This window comes from Dermacentor albipictus, chromosome 3 (genome assembly GCF_038994185.2).
Source record: "Dermacentor albipictus isolate Rhodes 1998 colony chromosome 3, USDA_Dalb.pri_finalv2, whole genome shotgun sequence".
Classification (NCBI taxonomy): domain Eukaryota; kingdom Metazoa; phylum Arthropoda; class Arachnida; order Ixodida; family Ixodidae; genus Dermacentor; species Dermacentor albipictus.
The window spans coordinates 64,165,859-64,186,477 of NC_091823.1; the positions used below are offsets into that span (position 1 = coordinate 64,165,859).

General features: G+C 44.1%; 1 protein-coding gene across 2 annotated transcripts in view; it reads right to left on the reverse strand.

Moving 5' to 3' along the window:
- LOC135905550 (uncharacterized) overlaps positions 1-16,842 on the reverse strand; it is a 23,495-nt gene extending 6,653 nt beyond the window's left edge. For both annotated transcript variants that reach the window (XM_070536616.1, XM_070536615.1), the window contains exons 1-8: positions 16,708-16,842; positions 12,757-12,809; positions 12,601-12,664; positions 10,660-10,704; positions 9,020-9,105; positions 6,595-6,654; positions 1,745-1,873; positions 528-587 (exon numbers count right to left, since the gene is read on the reverse strand). In XM_070536616.1, the coding sequence (XP_070392717.1) occupies positions 528-587; positions 1,745-1,873; positions 6,595-6,654; positions 9,020-9,105; positions 10,660-10,704; positions 12,601-12,664; positions 12,757-12,809; positions 16,708-16,714 (504 nt within the window). In that variant the 5' untranslated portion in view covers positions 16,715-16,842. The remainder of the gene's footprint in view (positions 1-527; positions 588-1,744; positions 1,874-6,594; positions 6,655-9,019; positions 9,106-10,659; positions 10,705-12,600; positions 12,665-12,756; positions 12,810-16,707) is intronic.
- Positions 16,843-20,619: the final 3,777 nt, after the last annotated feature.

Consider the following 20,619-nt stretch of genomic DNA (forward strand, 5'->3'; position numbering starts at 1 on the left):
ACTTGCCGCAGGTGGGAACCGAACCCACAACCTTCGCATGTCGCGTGCGATGCATGTCGCGTGCGATGCTCTGAATTTCCATTAATTTATCATTACTTTATTTCATTTATTAAGCACACGCAATTTCCCCTATGGTGTACTTGGTGTCAGTGTTTGTTGGCTTCTCATTAAATGACTAATAAATATCGGGTCCCTCGGTTAACCCCCTTTCTTCTCGTTTACATATATATATATATATATATATATATATATATATATATATATATATATATATATATATATATATATATATATATACATTTGCCGAGATAGCGACCGACCCAACAGCCCAGCAGTCATACCACCAAACTATATATATATATATATATATATATATATATATATATATATATATATATATATATACATTTGCCGAGATAGCGACCGACCCAACAGCCCAGCAGTCATACCACCAAACCCGGGAAAGCAGGCTAAGCAAGCTTAACTTGCTTCAAAACTAACCAGATCTGCGCTGGCGCTGCACTTACCGCGTTCGCGCTGTATTCTGGGTTGTCCAGTCGCCCCTTGAGATACACCAGCTCTTTTACCTGTAAAAAAAAAAAATCCGACTGTTATACTGAGTGACGTTAAAAAGAAAAGAGGGCAACCATGTCGCCATTTTGCATAATTTACAAAGCAAATGCACGAGTTGTGCAAGGACCTAGTTTCCTACAAAAAATCAGTAGAGTACAATCTAGCCCTTCACTGTATACAGTGTCTACGGAAATAAATGTATATGGCGGTTCATCGAGCATGAAAATTATAGGCGTAGTGCTTTTTTTTTTTGCCTAAACTTCGCCCTTGTGGCTCCAAACGGCTTTTGTGACTTCCCCAAATTTACCACATTCAACAAAATATTGCGTCATGAATGCAACACTTGGCAATTTGTGCCATTTAAAAAAAGTTTATGATCTAGTGGCTGTAGGGAGAAGAGTTTTATCTAGGCCTCCGACATTTCTCATAAAAATTGTTGAAAGCTTCAATATTTATAAAAATGAAAGTATCAGGGTAAAACGAAAGTATGTAGGGTCCCACTACAGTTCTTTCACTTTGGGACCCTCGTCTGTATATTTGTCATGTAATTACTTCTGTTTTTGGAACCAATAAATCTGAATCTGAATTAAGTTTATAGCTCTACAACTCATCAATAAAAGACGATATTGCAATTTTATGAACTGCGCCTAATCGTACATCTAAAGAGGACGAGATTTATAAATTAGCACCATTCGCAATTATACTACTAATATTTGAGTGGAGTTTTGTAATATCCTTGTAAACAATGTAACAAATTCACGTAAGCTGTGAAAGCTTGTCCGATATATGTGGTCTGACAGATGCAGTTAACAAAACGACAATAGCCGTTCCGGGTGTAGAGTTGGAGATTTATAAACTTCCCGCATCTATATTTTTAAACTCACTAATCTTCTAGCAGTACTTAAAAAAATGAAAGTTTTAACCCTAAATAAAAAATTGCGCTTGCTATACAGCCATTAAAGCTTAGCTTTCGCTTTCAAATGCAACCCACTTTTTTCAAGTCGATCCAGGGGCTGTCTCATAAAAAGCATTTCAGCACTTCGCATGTATTTGAATAACGGGGAAATCGGAGTTCGCCTCGACCTAACGCCTCCTCTCGATTGCCACTGTGTCAACCGTAGGCTGGACAATCACGGAGGAGGAGGAGGAGGAGGACCCACCGCCCACTCACCCCGCAGCAGCCGACCGTGTCGTAGGGAGACATGACCATCAAGAAAGTCTCGGCCTTGCGGCAGAGACACGAGATCACCGTCAGCACCACCGAGCAGCCGAGGTACATGGCCAACGAGTCACGCACGTCCTGGACCCAGGATACGTGTGTTTTAATGTCGCGGTCGATGGCACATTCTTCTCGTTACTCACAACGTCGTATCTTACGTTTGCCGAATATAAAATCGAAAATAGGTACAACGAGCGAACGCCCATACCACATCTTAACACTGCGGCTCATTTTTTGCAAGCCCAGCTTACTCGTGGGTGCTGAAAAGGAAACTCTTATTCAACATTCCATAGCGGGAAGAAGGGGTGTTATACAAGCGTTACCATTGGTGTACACAAGCCTTACCCCTACCACCCTATTACGCGGTTTGAGCAATCACCTGACAGTATATACTTTGTTTTATTGCAAGTTACTAAAGAAACAAAAGAAAAATCGAAAAACACTTACACACTATGATAAAGGGGACTATGTCAGCATAAACCGAGAATTATCTGAGTACTTCGATACCTTCGCCGCTAACGTTCCACTAAATTCTCTCTAGTCAAACTGGCTGCCTTACAAAGCAGAGATGCATCGCCTTATACGTCTGCATACCCACTATTACAATTGCAGAACGAACAACATCACTATGGTTTAATGTATCCCTCAAACGACTGAACAATAAGAAAATTCTCCTGTTTCAATCAGCCAAACGATCTAACTCTTCTTCCACATGGCAGAAGTATTACGCAGTCGAGAAAGAATATGACACGTTACCTTCTCAAACTAATCAAAAGTTTCTTTCTACCACTTTACCAGTTAGGCTGCAAACTAACCTTAGGCAATTTTGGAGAACCATTAATCCTAATCAATGGAATGAGATTTCACTTAATAATATCTCTGAACTTCCGATCCCTGAGCCTGAGGTTGCAGATCTTCTTAACGCAGCTTTTAGTTCGGTTTTTTTACGAATGAATCCCCCGACGCCTTGCCCGATTCACCATATACTTAGCGTATCCGCTCATGGAAAATATCACATTCAATCCCATTGGCACTGTCAAAGTAATTGAATCATTGAAGAACTCGTCATCCAAGGCAGTAGGTGGTGTCAACGCCAAAGTGATAAAAAATAATAAACATGTGTGTAGCCTGTTTTTATCTCTCATATTACAGGAATCGCTTAACAGCGCTTCAATTCCACATGACTGGCAGGTGGGCAAGGTCACCCCAGTCTTCAAGAAAGGAAGCCGATCATCACCGAGTAACTACCGCCCGATTTCTATAACAAGCCTCTTGTGAAAAAAAAAATGAAACAGATTTTATACTCGCATATTGCTAACTTCCTAACATCCGTCAATTTTTTTCACCCAAGTCAGCATGGTTACCGCAAAAATTATTCCTGTGACAGACAGCTTGCTCTTTTCTTGAACGACTTACGTTTAAGGCTAGATCGCAACATCCCAATTGACATATTATTTTTAGATTTCGAAAAAGCTATCTATAAGGTCCCCCGTGGTCGCCTCTTAACAAAATTATCCCGTCTTCATTCATTCGTGTGTTTTTAGCTGGATTCGAGGGTTCTTAGCCAACCGTCAGCAGTTCGTATACCCTAACCCACACTCCTCATCCTTAGCACCCGTGCTTTCAGGCGTACCTCATGGTAGGTATACTGTACATGGCCTCTCCACTTCTTAACATACATTAATGCCGTGCCTCGTAATATTTCTTCTCATATACGAATCTTCACAGATGATTGTGTAGTTTACCGGACAATTACTAACACCATCGACCATTTCGCGTTACAAGGTGACCTATCACGCATTGCGAAATTGGTGTAAAACTTGATTCATCTCATTAAATATATCTAAAACCGTGTTGACGGCCATTCCCCGTGGTCGTAATTACGATATGACTAATTAATGCAACAATAACATGCAGACTGCACCAACGTATCCAATGAAATATCTTGGTGTGTATATCTCGTGTGACTTGACATAGACCTGTCTTGCTAACCACATCAGAAATTCTTCTAATCGTACTCTTGCTTATCTACGCCGTAACCTTTCCCTCGCTCTTCCCTATATTAAAGAAGTTGCTTTCCAAACTTCTGTGCAGCCCAAGCAGGAGTATGATAATGCTATTGTTGAACCTCACACTACAATAACTTGATTAGCGCCCTCGAGTCGGTTCAGAACCGCGCGACACGATTTATTCTGACTGAATATTCGTACAATTCAAGCATTTCAGCACTAAAAGCACAAATAAGCTTACCCGTTCTAGCCTCACGCCGTATATTAGCACATCTTAACCTTTCCCATAATTTTTCCCATTTTTTTTTGCCTTTTGATAACCCGTACATAAAAAGAGGTCATCGCATTGCCCGCACCAGTCACTCAAACGCAGTATATCCTCCACAAGCCCATACCGCGACTTTCCAGCAGTAACTTATTCTGAGTACAGCATGAGATTGGAATGGCCGGCCTATCGAAGTTGCCACTATCATCGACCCACTTCCATTCAAGCAGCTCATCGAAAACATCCGATTATAACTCGCATTATCTTAGTTTGCCATAACCGCCCACTCCCTCATGTAATGTCCCAACAAGAGGCCTTTGAGGAAATAAATAAACAAATAAACAAAAAATGAAGCCTCATTTATGCACCTATGAGGCTGCAAAGATGTCTAGTCTGTAGAATCTTGAAAACTTTTTCCAGGGCATCTTTTGAGGGGCCAGTTGGTTTCGTATTTCTTTGTTTGAAGCTTTCATTGCGTTCTGATTCGGTGACAGTAGTCGGTGACAACTGAATAAAGCAGTGGGAAAGACACCGCTATACCCAACTAAAGGAAATGTGTATACATGCGCCAGCCAATTACCCTCGCTCATTTCTATATCGTCACGGCAGAGGCGAACTTCCTCCAATAGCGGCCTCTCTTCAGAACTGTATTGCAGTGCAGAGGCGGGGAAGACAGATGGAGTGCGGTTTTGTTGTAATGTGTATTGAATTCTTAGGTTGCGACCGAGTATAGATTTATCGAGGGGAAATGCGTCGAGAGCCCACAAGTCCACAAGTGGTTCCTGGACGTGTAAAGCGCCCACAGGGCGCGCGCTGGCTGCACACAGAAACTCGTCACTGCGTATAGCGAGGGAAAAAACTGTTTTATGTTTTATAGCGACAATTTTCTTTAGCTTCTTCGCGCACTTTTCGTGGTTGTTGTATCTAGCCGTATAGAAAGAGAGGGTAACACGAAGTATTGAGGAGGAAAGCAGGAAACTAAAGGAGGAAGCACAGTTGGGGAGACGGAGAGAGCTTATTAGCCGGTGATTGGAGAGCGCTCGTGATGACGTCACCTAGATAACGGGAAGTAGCGATGAAAAGAAGGCGTGCCTTAAACTCACATGACCGCTATTACATCATCACAGGGCGTTTATATATATAGTGTGCGTCATATCACGTGTTATATGATATAAGAACACTCCTACGTCTCGATGTAAAAACAGACATCGCGTTTCATATGATGTGTCTATAAAGTTTGCCGTGGATTTTTTTTTTTCAAGAGCAAAAGAAAAAAAACTCGATTTATGTCCAGCATTCGTGCCATCTATATCGTTTTATTTTTTTTCTTCTGGACCCGTCTGTTCAATTTAGCGCTGTCAATAATGGATGCTCTAACGACTAACAAGCCCGTGTTTCCGCCATTCCCGTTCACAAGAAAACTATCGCCAACTTTGACACTCATCTGCGTTGGACTCTCCCCTTTCTTTACTTGCTAAGTTCCCACCGGCCCTTCTTTTTTTTTTCTCTCGTTTCGCATGCGCAATGGCCGGCGTTTTATGACAGCAGCCAAAGTCATATTGCTATCCATTTCGACGACAGTCAGCGCTCCCCTGTGTCCCCGGCGGCTGCTGCACAAAGGCGCCATTTGCTGAGCAAACACAGTGGAGTAGCCATCTTCGTGTCCGCTAAGTTAACGCTGCGGTTATTGCTTCACGCATGAACCGAGCGGCCCGAGAACAAGTTCCATCGAGCAGAAGTTCACCTACTCTCCGCCCATAAGGGGCAAGGGGAGTAGCCATCCAGTCAACACTAACTTCACGACAACGACAACTTTACGATGGGGCAAAGATGGCGACGGCAACACGACGACGGAACGACGACTACTACAGCAACTACGGCACGATGGCTCACATGCGACACGCATAGCATGGATTCCTGGGTGTGAACGGATGGGTTTCGTTTGCGATCACTTCACCAAAACGAACATGTTTACATGTTTACATGCGACAAATCCATAAAACCTGATACCGTCGCGTACATGTGCACTTATCGCTGTACTCGCTGTAATAGGCGTAATACTAGCCCAGTGGCGTTACGCTCTTTCGATTGCGTAGTTTTTGTGCTAGAGGCTGCATTTTCCCTTGCTGCCAGTACGAGTCTATAGTTTTATGTAGAGAGCCTATGAAGCACGATCTTTTTATGTTTTATGTATGTAAACAAGAAACCTATGGCCTCGTTAGCGCGCATGCAGATGGAGCAATCATTTTTTTTTTTGCTATTCTTTGTCGAGCCACTTCAATTCACGGTCACAATTATATGTGGCTTCCTGTACAACGATAAAATGCTCAGGACCAATCAGATCATGTTCGCCTACCAGAATCGACTGGTTCGCGGTAGGTAATGGTAAGTGGCTATATGTGTGACAGCATGACCTAGAACAGGTCAATGCAAGAATATAACAATGCGTTGGCCTAGTCTGGAGCAGTCGTTAGAAATAGTCCCTCATATTAGACACTCTTGTTTAGGAAAAAATATTTTATACTTACGCAACAGCACCTCACGAGCAGGCACCGGCTTCGAGATCTTATGGCGCCGTTGACGAATGTCTGAGCAGAAGTATGGAAACGAAAGTTGTTTAGAAGCAAGACGTTTTACATCGTGAATGTCCAAGATGTTAACACTCAGAAATGTCCCGTTTTTCTTCATATATATATAAAGGCAGTGACTCCGAAACACCATCAGAGAAACTTTTTCGAATACATGTTCCAGTTTAAATAGTGCTAAATCTTCCTGCCGCCTGCTTTCGCGACCGGTGAGCGTACGCGGCTTTTGCAAGGCACGCATGGGACCTGGCCCCACTCACAAGTATCCCTGAAAGCATCCCTGCCGAGAAATGTCGAGAAGACTTCGCCGCCTTCGCCACGCCACATCCCTCAGGAGCTGCACTCCTTGTCCTGCAGTCACTCTAATCTCGCGGGAAACGCTGGCATAACCGTGTGTCAAGGCCGTCCTGGAGTCATAATGTGCCGGACTGGGTGACAGGCAAATATGTTTATTCTCTCTACGTCTATTTCTCAGTGACCGCTGTTTAGATTGTCATAACGGCTGTGCCTTCGACAATTCGTTCCATGCATGCGATTCGAGTGCTTCGCGGACCCATTCCTTTGAAATACGGCTGCCACAGTCGGCAATCGAACACGCAACCTTGCGTTCCGCAGCAGAGCGCCAGAGCCTCTGCGGCCGTCACGGCGGGTAGAAAGGGCGTGTGCTCACGATTGCGTACCGACTTGCCACGACATTTATACAACTTTGAAACTCACATTAGTTAACGGTATAGGACGTAGTAACAGTAATCGGAACGGTAGTAACCTATAATATGCAATGACGACTTTGTAAAGATTTAATACGGTCTCTAATAGAGCTGGATTTAACAGAACACAAACAACGCACACAACCCCACACGCACATACGCGCGTACACAGGAGAACATATTCTATTTTGAAAGCGCGGTATTCATTACATTCTCTCATATCGCACCACGTTTCATATCAGAAACATTAAGTAAGTTTTGTTCAGTACACTGTGCAAATCACAACAAACGATGAAGCGCAAAAGCGCAATTACAGTCCACTAAAAAACGGCAGCGCGGAACGCGGTAAACAAATGACACATTTACAGCCATACATTGGCGTTTGTGCTTATGTTATTCCTTTTGTGTCTGTGCTTACTACACACTAAAATGCCTTGGGGATCTCGTACGAACCAGTCGGATCCGACTGACGGGCACCGACGGGCTTTTCATAAGTACAATGAGTTATACACGTATCTATGCTCAATCCCACAGCGAACATACTCAAAATTATGGGTCTGTGCATTGGCTGAAACCGACTGTTTGCACACATGTGCGCCATGAGGTGACACGACATTTAATTCGGCATATTGAGACAAAATGCAGTTCACCTACATGTCAGACTAACACTCGCTGTCATCACACAGTATACGTAATAATCTACCGGGTGAGAGGCGCTGTAGTCACCTTAACTAAATTAATATTAGCACTTGATAACTGAGGGCATCTGCTAACCCTGAATCTCTTGCGTCACAGTAACTACGTAATGGAAAGCTAATAGCAATCGAAACGAAGTAGTAACGACATAGTTATTCTTTAGTGAGGGGAACAAGAATGAAAAAGACGTGACACAATGTGCTGGAGTTTAAACTTTCTCCTTGCTGCGGCCTTCACATTCGCCAGTAGTTATTAATGCAAAAGCTCAATAGCGAGCCAGTGGTGCTTTCATTTCATCAAATCAGTGAGTGAGTCAGCAAGGCGACCGGACGTGCCAATTCGGCGGAGACGGCCTTGCTTTTTATGTTTTCTTTTCGGTCTGCATAATTGTCAAATTGAAAGCTAATAACTTTGAGTGCGCAATCAAAGCACTAATGTCAGCATAAATAAAGCCAATGGAGTCATAAGGTAAAGTGAGAGCACAAAAGAAGTCGCGGACGCTGTTTTCTCGACGCCGCTACATTATGTATAAAGGGCAGTTATTAGTGTGTTGTGTATTTATGCTATTGGTTTGAGCAAACACAAGCATGTAACTTAGTTTACTTCTGGAAAGTGCTCACCAGTCATGAATTCCTAAAGGCTTCTCGACGAACGATGTTCCCCTGAATGAAGCCACGAAGATAGGCCACGAAGCCACAGCGTTTGCTGATCTCTCTTGTATGGATTAACTCGCAACATAATAGCCTAATAGCGTTACTGCGACGTCAGCAGACAGCTATGTGGAGCGCTGTTTGGCATCAGTCGTCATGACATTTCGAGTAAAGAAGATATCAAGCTTGTATGCATCAATTAAAGCCCTCTAGTGTTGTAAAAGCGAAAACGGCAGCTCGCTGCAGAGAGACCGACAGTATCCGTTGCCGGTATTGTTTCCTTTTTTCCTCTTTTGACGAACTAAACGAACTCACCATTAGAAGGGCGGTGAGGGCGTTGACGTCGGCAAACACATTGATGACATTGAGCAGGCTTCGAATGGTATAGAAGGTCATGCTGCCTGCGCAGCAAAATGTGAATTGCTGTGCATGGTATCGTACCCAATGCAGGACCTGAAGTAAATTCTCAGGTTCTACACGTTATATCCACGATCTGATTATGAGGCACGCTTTGGTGGGTCACTCCGGGTTAATTTTGACCCCCTGGTGTTCGTCAACCCGCAACCATAATGCTCAGTGTACGAGCGCCCAAACGCTGTGCCTGGCTACAGATACCCGGATTGAGTTTGTGGATCTGGCATCAAGTAATTCCGAGCACGCTTAGTGCCGAGTATGTGACCCTGTCTGAGTAATGCCAGGGGGAAAAAAAGGAGCAACCAATAGAGATGTCACCAGACGACTCTGCTCCCTGTCATGCCTTCTTAGCCCATACCCAATCGTCTGGCGTGGTTCAAACTTTCGGCATTGTCGAGTTGGCAACTCTATTCGCCCTGTGTTTTTTTCTTATCCCCACAACATATCAATCTATTTTTCGTCTCCAGTATGCTGATTTCGTTTTCTCTTGTTTTGTGCGTATTCACATGTGCTCCATGCAATTGATAAAATGTCTTCAACTCATGAAGTTTATAGTAATGAAGCCCTTATAATAGCATATAGCATTATTACGTTACTTTATCTTTTTACATTACAACTGCTTTTTACGTTCTTACATAGTACGGGAGGTAGTACAACATTTACTGACATCGGGACTTCCTCCTGTATGTTCATACCGGGTCTTTTTTTTTTTTTTGTCTACACCAAATTTTTTAAAAATGCCTATTGCAGATAGCACAGTTGTAACTATTGAGCTAAATTACTCGGTGAGGTGGTCATTACTTCTGCGAAAATCAAATTGCATATTTTGATAATTAGCATACTTACACTAATTAACTTTTTAGTTAACTACTCTACAGCACTTATCTAAATTGGCGAGTCGTAGCCGGTGAGTTCGTAAGACATATCCGTGCACTTGGAACGAATTCTCAAACCTATATCAGTTTCGAGATGATAAATTTGAAAGGGTCCGATGAAATGCGTTGGCGTTCCAGCTGCTTTTGTGCTTCAAAGCGTAAAACAGCGTTTTCTTAAAAAGGTGCCATCGCCATCCAAAGAATTTGTTACAAGTCGAAAAACCTTGTAAGCTCACTAGATAAACTTCGTAGATTGAAATAAAGTAATATAAATTTAAATTTAAATGAAGTAATTTATTAAATATATATTTAGATCAAATGTTAGAATAGCGCTATTAGTCACCAGATGTTATAATTACCATGTTAAGCGCCCCTTGCAATGTGCTCGGATAAGGAGCCTGCAAGTATACTGTGAATAAATAAATTAAAGAAAATTGCTACAGGCGTTTTTTTTTAAAATTTGGTGCAGTAAAAAAACTATGTTGTAAGATACACTTGAGTTAATTAACTTGATCCTGATTTCCTTAAACTGCCATCCACCCTCTTCCTGCCTGTGTCTTTTGTGCAGCATGCATGAGTCCGGACAGTGGAGCGGCTTGAAATAATCTGGCTATCTTGCAGAAAGACCCTGATTTGCTCGGGGCATCATTTCTGACCCATACTTACTGCGGTAAACATCTGCGGCCTGGTCGTTGGTGTACCGGTTCAGCTCTGCAGTGAACACCGAGAAGTTCGTTAAGAGGCAGGTCACGCAGCAGGTGTCTTCGAAACTACCTGAAACCTATATTTTTCTGTACCACGAAACACCAAAATTATCTCAGGTGTAGAACGAAAGTCCAATTTCAAAACCATGGTCATTTGCTAAGCCTTACATTAAATTATTCTGCAGCTTCTGCGCCGAGGAGCCAATAGCCGCCCTTCATTGCAGCAGTTTGAAATTTTCATATAGGTAATGCTTTTCGAGCGAGTTAAGTGACTTAGGTAGAAATGTCCCCCGTACTGATGTTCGGCTGCTTGCAGTAGCTTTCTCATCGGGAACGGGTCCCACGGATATTTCTTGACGTGGTCCCCTGGGAGCCCCTTTTCAAACCCCAGACGGCTGTAGGTGTCGGTGAGAGATGCCACCTCCAAAATCAGTTAGCATAGGCACAAGTTCGCAACCATAGTCCGGTGCTCGGCCATTACAGTATTTCAGTGATAAGGAGCGTATCATCCCCCAACCCAAACGCACCTCACTCAGTCAGATACTCATGGGAAATAATCGTGGCGTTAAGTATAGGTGGACAATTTAACCAAGCTCCTCGCAAAAGTGGATCGCTCCGTGACCGGGGGTCGAGCCACCGCGCTAGAAATTTTTGGGCGGCTTCATCCAGGAAATTATCGAAGAAGAAGACTAAGAAGTCAACGCCCGTTCATTTTGGACTGGTAATAAGCGTTTACTCTCTCTCTCTCTCTCTCTCTCTCTCTCTCTCTCTCTCTATCTATCTCTCTCTCTCTTTCTGCTTTTGTGTGTAAAAAGAAAGGGTTGCGAAGTTTCGGTGGGTGTCCCGGTTTGATATGTTATGTCAAGGCAGATCCGCAAGGGCCCGTTCACATAGGGCAACGAGATGACCTTCACTGCCTATAACAGCAGGAGAAACATGCTGTCGGTGGTCCTGCTATATACATTGGACAACTAGCGGTATGTGTGAGACTGGTTCCCAATAAACGTTGACACTCGTAATGCAAGCACAGATACAATGAAACATTCCCTGAAAATTCTTCCTTCCACTTCCTTCTCGTGTCTTTCTTCCATAAATTTATTTACAACTTTTCCATCTTTAATGGCAACTTGATAATCACACCTTATACATCTCCGTTATAGGACTGAACGCTGTCACCAGGTTGGTGTTCTATTTTTCAGTCTGCGATTTTGTCCAACCTTTATCGCTTCTTTTATTATTCTATACAGCCGACCGCCGTTAATTCGACCTTAGTTGGGGCGACTTCTCGCTTAATCTGAACACACTGAAAAGTCCTGGCTAGAAACCCTACATAGCTATGGAAACAAAACTCGCATGGTTCGAACGCGAAACCATGTCGCTTCGTTTAATTCGATGTCCACCGTTGCCCCATCACATGCGCAGCGGTCATTAAAAGGCTGAAAACACAAGAAAATCAGCAGATGCCACTATTGCAGCGACGTATAGGACTACGGTGACGGCAGTAGGCAGTCCTTCAGTGATGTTGACGACTTGTGCTGTGGCCGGGTTGATGTCTCTTTTACGGATTTTGTCAGCGACGATCGCAATGCTGAGACTCCGGGGCCGCTGACCGACGACGACAAGTATAGTTATTGTAATACTGTATGAAGATAATCTGCCGACATCGAGATGCTACTTCAAACAATAAAAAATATTCAAATTCGTTAATTTTGCCACTGTTCCTTAATTCAACTTTTCGGTCAATTCTATCGAATATTGCGTTCCCTGAAGGGTCGAATTAACGGAAGTCGACTGTATATATATATATATATATATATATATATATATATATATATATATATATATATATATATATATATATATATATATATATATAAGTGCGTATGTTGAAACGTTGACTTACTGTACTTGTCGAAGCAGAAGAGAACGTTTCGAAAGGTGTAATGCAGTGTCGCACAGTGGAACAGCTAAAGGTAGGAAGAGAGGCAATTATCCAGCGTTTAAGTCTGCTTGGCAAGAGCTGCCAGAGTGTTCAAATTAGAACAAAATTTCATCTTACGAGATAAATGAAGACTATTGCTGTGGCCCCCACCACCGTCTTATTGATCAAGTCTGAAACAAAACATGAAGAACATGAATATGCGCTCAAGAAGAAGAAGAAACTTTAATAAAGAATAGTCCGGCAGTGCTTGCTGTGGTGGCCTCAGGTGACGGCTCGAAGTCCTTGGACTCGAGCGGCATCTTCGGCTTGCCGGACGGCCCAGAGCTGGTCTGCCAGCTCTGAACTTCTGATAGCCGCCTCCCAGCGGCGGCGACGCCTCAAGGCGAAATTTTTTAACAAGGGGCCCTAATTACTACTTGTATATACAAACATATGTTAAATGATCAAACATTTTCATTGAGTAGCCACCAAATCAGCTCCAACAACATTTATAGCATCTGAAAGGGAACGTTAAATTTCACTTGTTTCGGTTTCCAACTTCACAAACTTTTGGGAGAAATACATTAAAAACTTAGAATAGTATTAAAGAACTAACGCCATAACACCACAATGGGTGCAGGTATAGTATTTCTGTAACCTGCGCCTGACCTAGAGTTTAACGCGACGACACCGGACCTATTCTGCATCGCAAGACATACATGCGGCTTTTACAAAAGAATAACGGGGGGGAGGAGGGGGAAGATGTATACAAGAGATTAAATGTGATCGATCGAACAAGCTATCAAATCAAATCATTGATTGTATTAATAACGTGCGAACAACTAAACGTACTGGCTAATATTGCACGCTTTTCCTGGTTATTTTCTGAGGCCCTCGGTATCCTTTATTCTTATCGCTGATTGCGTAGCGAGGGCCTACACGTCGGCCGCCTTCATGTCATTAAGTAGCCCACAAGGTTTTATTGGCCAAATGTCTGCTGCTATAAGCTAACGTATACTACACGACGCCCGAGTGTGGCTTCCGAGATCGCAGCGGCGCAAGGTGCGCTGTTTTGATATCGGAGGCCAAGCTCCACGCGGTTGAAAGTATACGCTCTACATCCGCCACCATGACCACTTGCGGCAATGGCTAACACTCCTGCGGCTAATCTTGTACACGTACTCAAATACACAAGAAAGTTGGTGGAAGTGCAACTGACCGAGGTAGCTTAAAGTGTGCACTGTATAACTATAATGGTAAATCGTCGCGCGCGTACTGCGGACGGTGCGGGTTCGATTTCCATCGAGCCGGGTTGTCTTTTTTTTTTACGCTTTCATTTCCCTTTTCCTCACTACGTCTACATGTCAGTTCAATATAACAGTTTTTTTTCTGTGCTTTCCCTGACTTCATGGTCTGCTTGCTTCTATGGCAGCAACAGAAGGGGAAACATGCACCACGTAAGTCGAGTATAGCGGTTTACAAAAACAGAACAAAGTATAAATACGTGATGCAACATTCTGCAATTTCGAAGCATCTACAAAACGAACAAAGGAAACCGATTTCTGACACATGCGTGCAGACAAGAACCACGGAGTATACATATATGACGTGCCGTAAAAGAAACAATTACAAAATAAAAGCAAGAAAAACGCCACAGTGTTATGATAGAAAAGCAACACAATTTATATGTATCGGTGACACGAAACACAAGTGATCCCAAATGCGCGACAACGTGAAAGATATAATCTCAAGCTACCTATCAAAGTGGAAAATTCAATGCTGACGAGAAAGAATCGACTGACGACTACGTGTAAATATTTAACCCCTGTGGATTTTAATAATATCGACGCTATACTTTCAGACCTAGTAAAAAACAGCGAAAAAGGCATGCGAGATCGCGCGGCTGATACCATCATTTAAGGGTAAAGAGCACGGGTTACCTTTGATATTACGAAAATGTACACCTTTATGAAATTTACCACGCGTATATTGATACATGTATTAACGACGGCGTATTCAGGGTCACATGACCGAGTGAGTGAGTGAGTGAGTGAGTGAGTGAGTGAGTGAGTGAGTGAGTGAGTGAGTGAGTGAGTGAGTGAGTGAGTGAGCGAGCGAGCGAGCGAGTGAGTGAGTGAGTGAGTGAGTGAGTGAGTGAGTGAGTGAGTGAGTGAGTGAGTGAGTGAGTGAGTGAGTGAGTGAGTGAGTGAGTGAGTGAGTGAGTGAGTGAGTGAGTGAGTGAGTGAGTGAGTGAGTGAGCGAATAAACATTTATTGGGTCCAGCAAAACGCGATAAAACACGCACCCGGCTAATCCCACGACGGGACTGACAGATCTAGCCTGCCGGCCCAATCGCGCGGGCGCACTGGACGGCCAGTATTTGGTCCTTGAAGACGGGACTTCGCAGGAGCGCGTCCCACTCTTCCTTGGTGAACTTCGGGCCCAGCGACCCGCACTCTTAGAGCATATGAGGCAAAGTATCACCCTCACCACAGGCCACGCAATAACAATTCAGATAAATCTCGGGATATATGCTGTTAAGGGATGCCGAATTTGGGAAGGAGTTCGTTTAAAAGAGTCTGAGCGTGACCACCTGTGGCCTGTTTAGCTTGGAGTGAGACGGCGGGAAAACCCTTCTCTATAGTAAGTTCATCGTGCGTGATATGAGCGTCTCTGTGTTCGGGAAGAGAGTGGCCCGATCCGAGGGCAGCGCGATTCAGAGGAATTCCCTCAATCGCCTTGATGTGGGCTGGGAACCAAAGGAGGGAGTGTAAGGAGGTGTCGCCATGTTTGGCTCCTTTCAGAATTTGAATTACCTGCCGGGCTACCCGGCCTTTCTGCAATGCTTTGACGGCCACTTTCGAATCGCTATACATTCTTTCTCTCTGACCGTCTTGCATGGCGAGTGCAATGGCCACTTGCTCGGCCACCTCGAGGTTCATCGTCCGGAAGGAAGCACAGTTGATGACTTTGCCCAGCGTATCCACGACGGAAACCGCAAAAGCCTTGCCGTCTCGGTATGCAGCTGCGTCCACGAAGCTTGCTTCGATCTTGTCCTTGTTTATTTGCTTCAGTATATTCAATGCTCTTGCCTTGCGACGACCTGCGTTGTGAACGGGATGAACGTTGCGGGGAAAAGGGGCGACCACGATCTTCGCCCCTATTTCTCTGGGGATTTCGGTGTCTTCAGCCAAGTTCTTGGTGGGTGCGAGTCCCATCTCCTCGAGGATACGCCTGCCGGCCAGCGTGGTGGACAGCGGAGTTAGCTGGGCCCGTTCCTGGGCCTTGACTATCTCCTCCATGGTGCTGTGTTTGCCGAGCCGAAGGAGGTCTTCGGTATGCGTTCTGACGGTCAGCCCGAGGGCTCTCTTGACGAATTTTCTAATGAGGCCATTAAGCTATTCCCGCTCGGCTCTGAGCCAGTTGTGCATGGCCACCATGTAGGTGAAGTGACACAGCACAAAGGCGTTGATGAGCCGAAGCAGGATGTCCTCCTTGAGGCCGCGATGTCTGTTCGTGACCCTTCGCACGAGGCGAAAAGCATTGTCGGTCTTCGCAATGATCTTGCGCAACGCAGTGCCGTTGCCGCCACCTGATTCGATGAACATACCCAAGACTCTGATGGTGTCGACCCTGGGTATCGGGTGACCGCTCCGAGTGAACAGGTGAATGTCACTTTCCGAGACCGGTTTCCAGCCCTTGGGTCTGCCGCCTTTTTCTTTTCTATGAGATGACCGACGCCTTGTGAGTTTGCCGTTTCAACGTTTATATGCTTTACGAACTTCCTTGATATTGTCAAATTGCTGAAGGTACAAGATCTGGGAGTACAAAGCTCCTGAAGTTCGAAATTTTACAGCGCTAGCTCTCACGGACTTTTAACTACATGCCTTGAACGTTTCCGGAGTCGTCTGCCATTACACGATGCAAGCGTTTTTCTTAAAGCCACATGCCATTCCTCTTGGAATTGCTGCCGTTTGAAAAAAAAACATCTGCTATGCCTATCTATACTGAAAGCGATGTCCCCAAAAGAGGTAGATACAAAACGCACCCCAGCACAAAAAAAAAAAACGAAACCATCTGCGTCCTTACCGGTCATACTGTGGTCTCTGCTTCCTTCGATGCCGAGATGAGAGAAACCTGTGCGTGAGAGACACAGCTCGCGGCACAATTTGGCGCTTCACACAAATGACAGAACAGCGAACAGCTATATCTCACCTCCGCGCCTTCTTCTTTCTCTTACAGGCGCGTGACTATTTGAACGGAGACTGCCCACACAACTTTGATATTGATTATTGCTCGAAATTGTTGATAAGTAACAATATTATTAGCAACCTCTCTTTATTGTATTTCTTGACATTCACAATAACATGTAGATTGAAGCATTGTTAAGATTATTTATTGTTCAACAATTATTATCCCCTTGCAATCTTCTCTTCAGTTATCAAAGTTCATCCACATCTTTTTGTATATGCGTAAGAATTTCTACGCCTACCCAACGGGGGAACCCGTCCTTACGCCCGTCTGTCACGTAAGACGAATGGCTATAAAGAAATCAATCTATAAAACAAAATAAATTCGAATGGAAAAAAGTTGTAGGAGGTGAGTTTCGAATCTACGACCCCACTTTCAGAAGCACCCTTCTTCTTTCTTTATTGCTTGTACTGAATTCACACAGAAATACATTGTGCAATCATACCAGCCCAGCAAGGGCTGAGGATAGAAACAATCAAAACTCTGGCATGTACGTCGGCCCTAAGAACCCACGCTTTCAGAACATGAATTTATCTGAACCATATGAATGTGTTGTACCGGCGGTACCAAACCGATGTTAGAGGAGAACAGTTTCTATGAAGGCTTTGTTGAAAGCTTTGCTAATGCTGGAATAAAATCCATATCTAGGACCCCATGTAGAACCGACTTGGGTCGTTTCAGACGTCAGGAAAATTCCGATTTTGCGAAAATTTAATGCCAAACACAATACCCTCGATGCGTTTCGGTGGTCCCGGGATGCTCCTTCCGTTGGGCTGTTCCTTCACTGACCGAAATGCCACCGATCTTTGAGGATTCTTGCGCTTTATGTCGCGCAACACAGACAGATATGCACAGACCGATCAGCAGTCAATGAGTTAATAAGAAGTGATGAGGGGTTATATGGGTCCCATCACGGTTGATAATGGTTCAGTGCGGATTGATAAGGTGCTAAAGAGCGATAAGAGCTGATAATGGTCGGAGCAATCCCGATACATTTAATAAGCACCGATAAGGGTTGAGAATGGTCGAATCAAGTCCCATAAGGTTGATACAGGTTGATCTCTTCCAGTAGGAGACATCACGCGCTTAACATTACACCATTTTTTGCACGCACTAATACTTTTAAGTATAGCTTTTTCCCTAAAACAATTGAAGCCTGGAATTCGCTACCAGGAACCAACCGTTCTCTCCCATTAAATGAATTCTTGTCTGTACTCCCTCAACACTGCGCCTAAACTTTCTTTGTTGCCTATTGTATTTCTTTCATGTATTGTATTATCCACTCCTGCTATAGCCCCAGCAGGGGTTGCAGTATGAGTAAATAAATAAATAAATAAGAAACTATAGAAGTTGATGAGGGTTGGATTATGTCCAATAATGTTGATAAGCTCAGATAAAGACTGCTAAGGATCCGATCGATTGCGATAAGGTTGATACACACCGATAATGGTTGATAAGGTTCTAATCAAGTCCGATAAAGGTTTATGACAACTGATCAGGGTTCATAAGGGCCGGATCTAGTACTTTAAGGTTGGTAACGACCGATAACGGTTGATAAGGGCTCATACTTGTGATTCGCCGGTGATATTGCCTTGCCTAGTAACTCAGGGGACCAATTGCAATGCACGCTCACTGACACGGACACGCAAAGCAGAAGGGTGGGTCTAAATATTAATCTGCATAAAACTAAAGTAATGTTTAACAGTCTCGGAAGAGAACAGCAGTTTACGATAGGTAGCGAGGCATTGGAAGTGGTAAGGGAATACATCTACTTAGGGCAGGTAGTGACCGCGAATCCGGGTCATGAGATTGAAATAATCAGAAGAATAAGAATGGGCTGGGGTGCGTTTGGCAGACATTCTCAGATCATGAAAAACAGGTTGCCATTATCCCTCAAGAGAAAAGTGTATAACAGCTGTGTCTTACCAGTACTGACGTACGGGGCAGAAACCTCGAGGCTTACGAAAAAGGGTTCTACTTAAATTGAGGACGACGCAACGAGCTATGGAAAGAAGAATGGTGGGTGTAACGTTAAAGGATAAGAAGACAGCAGATTGGGTGAGGGAACAAACGCGAGTTGATGACATCTTAGTTGAAATTAGGAAAAAGAAATGGGCATAGGCAGGGCATGTAACGAGGAGGGTAGATAATCGATGGTCATTAAGGGTTACGGACTGGATTCCAAGAGAAGGGAAGCGTAGCAGGGGGCGGCAGAAAGTTAGGTGGACGAATGAGATTAAGAAGTTTGCAGGGACAACATGGCCACAATTAGCACATGACCGGGGCAGTTGGAGAAGCATAGGAGAGGCCTTTGTCCTGCAGTGGGCGTAGCCAGGCTGAGCATGATGATATACTGGTCGGATCAAGTTTCATAACGTTGACAATGACGCCGGGCTGTGTGTAGATTAGCAAGTGACAGACTGCTTACGCATACTTAGACAACTTCCAGAGGAGTTTGTGCGTGAACTTTTTGTACTATCATTCACTCTTTTCATGGCTGAAGGACAGCTCAGATTTGGTAGCCCCATTTTCACTAAAGGACAAACAGCTACCCAATCATGCCCCTTCTGTCTACGCTCATGTAAATATATCTACTACACGTACGCACGATATGCACAACCGCAAGCAGTTAATTATTCGTAGCTACCGCCAAGAAGTATTTAACGTACACCTTCAGAAGTCACGTAAAAAAATTCATCATCATCATCATCAGCCTAGTTACGCCCACTGCAGGGCAAAGGCCTCTCCCATACTTCTCCAACTACCCCGCTCATGTACTAATTGTGGTCATGTTGTCCCTGCAAACGTCTTAATGCCATCCGCCCACCTAACTTTCTGCCGCCCCCTGCTACGCTTCCCTTCCCTTGGAATCCAGTCCGTAACCCTTAGTGACCATCGGTTATCTTCCCTCCTCATTACATGTCTGGCCCATGCCCATTTCTTTTTCTTGATTTCAACTAAGATGTCGTTTACCCGCGTTTGTTGCCTCACCCAATCTGCTCTTTTCTTATCCCTTAACGTTACACCCATCATTCTTTTTTCCATAGCTCGTTGCGTCGTCCTCAATTTCAGCAGAACCCTTTTCGTAAGCCTCCAGGTTTCTGCCCCACATGTGAGTACTGGTAACACACAGCTGTTATACACTTTCCTTTTGAGGGATAGTGGCAACCTGCTTTTCATGATTTGAGAATGCCTGCCAAACGCACCCCAGCCGATTCTTATTCTTCTGGTTATTTCAGTCTCATGATCCGGATCCGTGGTCACTACCTGCCCTAAGTAGATGTATTCCCTTACCACTTCCAGTGCTTCGCTACCTATCGTAAACTGCTGTTCTCTTCCGAGACTGTTAAACATTACTTTAGTTTTCTGCAGATTAATTTTCAGACCCACCCTTCTGCTTTGCCTCTCCAGGTCAGTGAGCATGCATTGCAATTGGTCTCCTGAGTTACTAAGTAAGGCAATATCATCAGCGAATCGCAAGTTGCTAAGGTATTCTCCATCAACTTTTATCCCCAATTCTTCCCACTCCAGGCCTCTGAATACCTCCTGTAAACATGCTGTGAATAGCATTGGAGAGATCGTATCTCCCTGTCTGACACCTTTCTTTATAGGGATTTTGTTGCTTTCTTTGTGGAGGACTACGGTGGCTGTGGAGCCGCTATAGATATCTTCCAGTATTTTTACATATGGCTCATCTACACCCTGATTCCGTAATGCCTCCATGACCGCTGAGGTTTCGACTGAATCAAA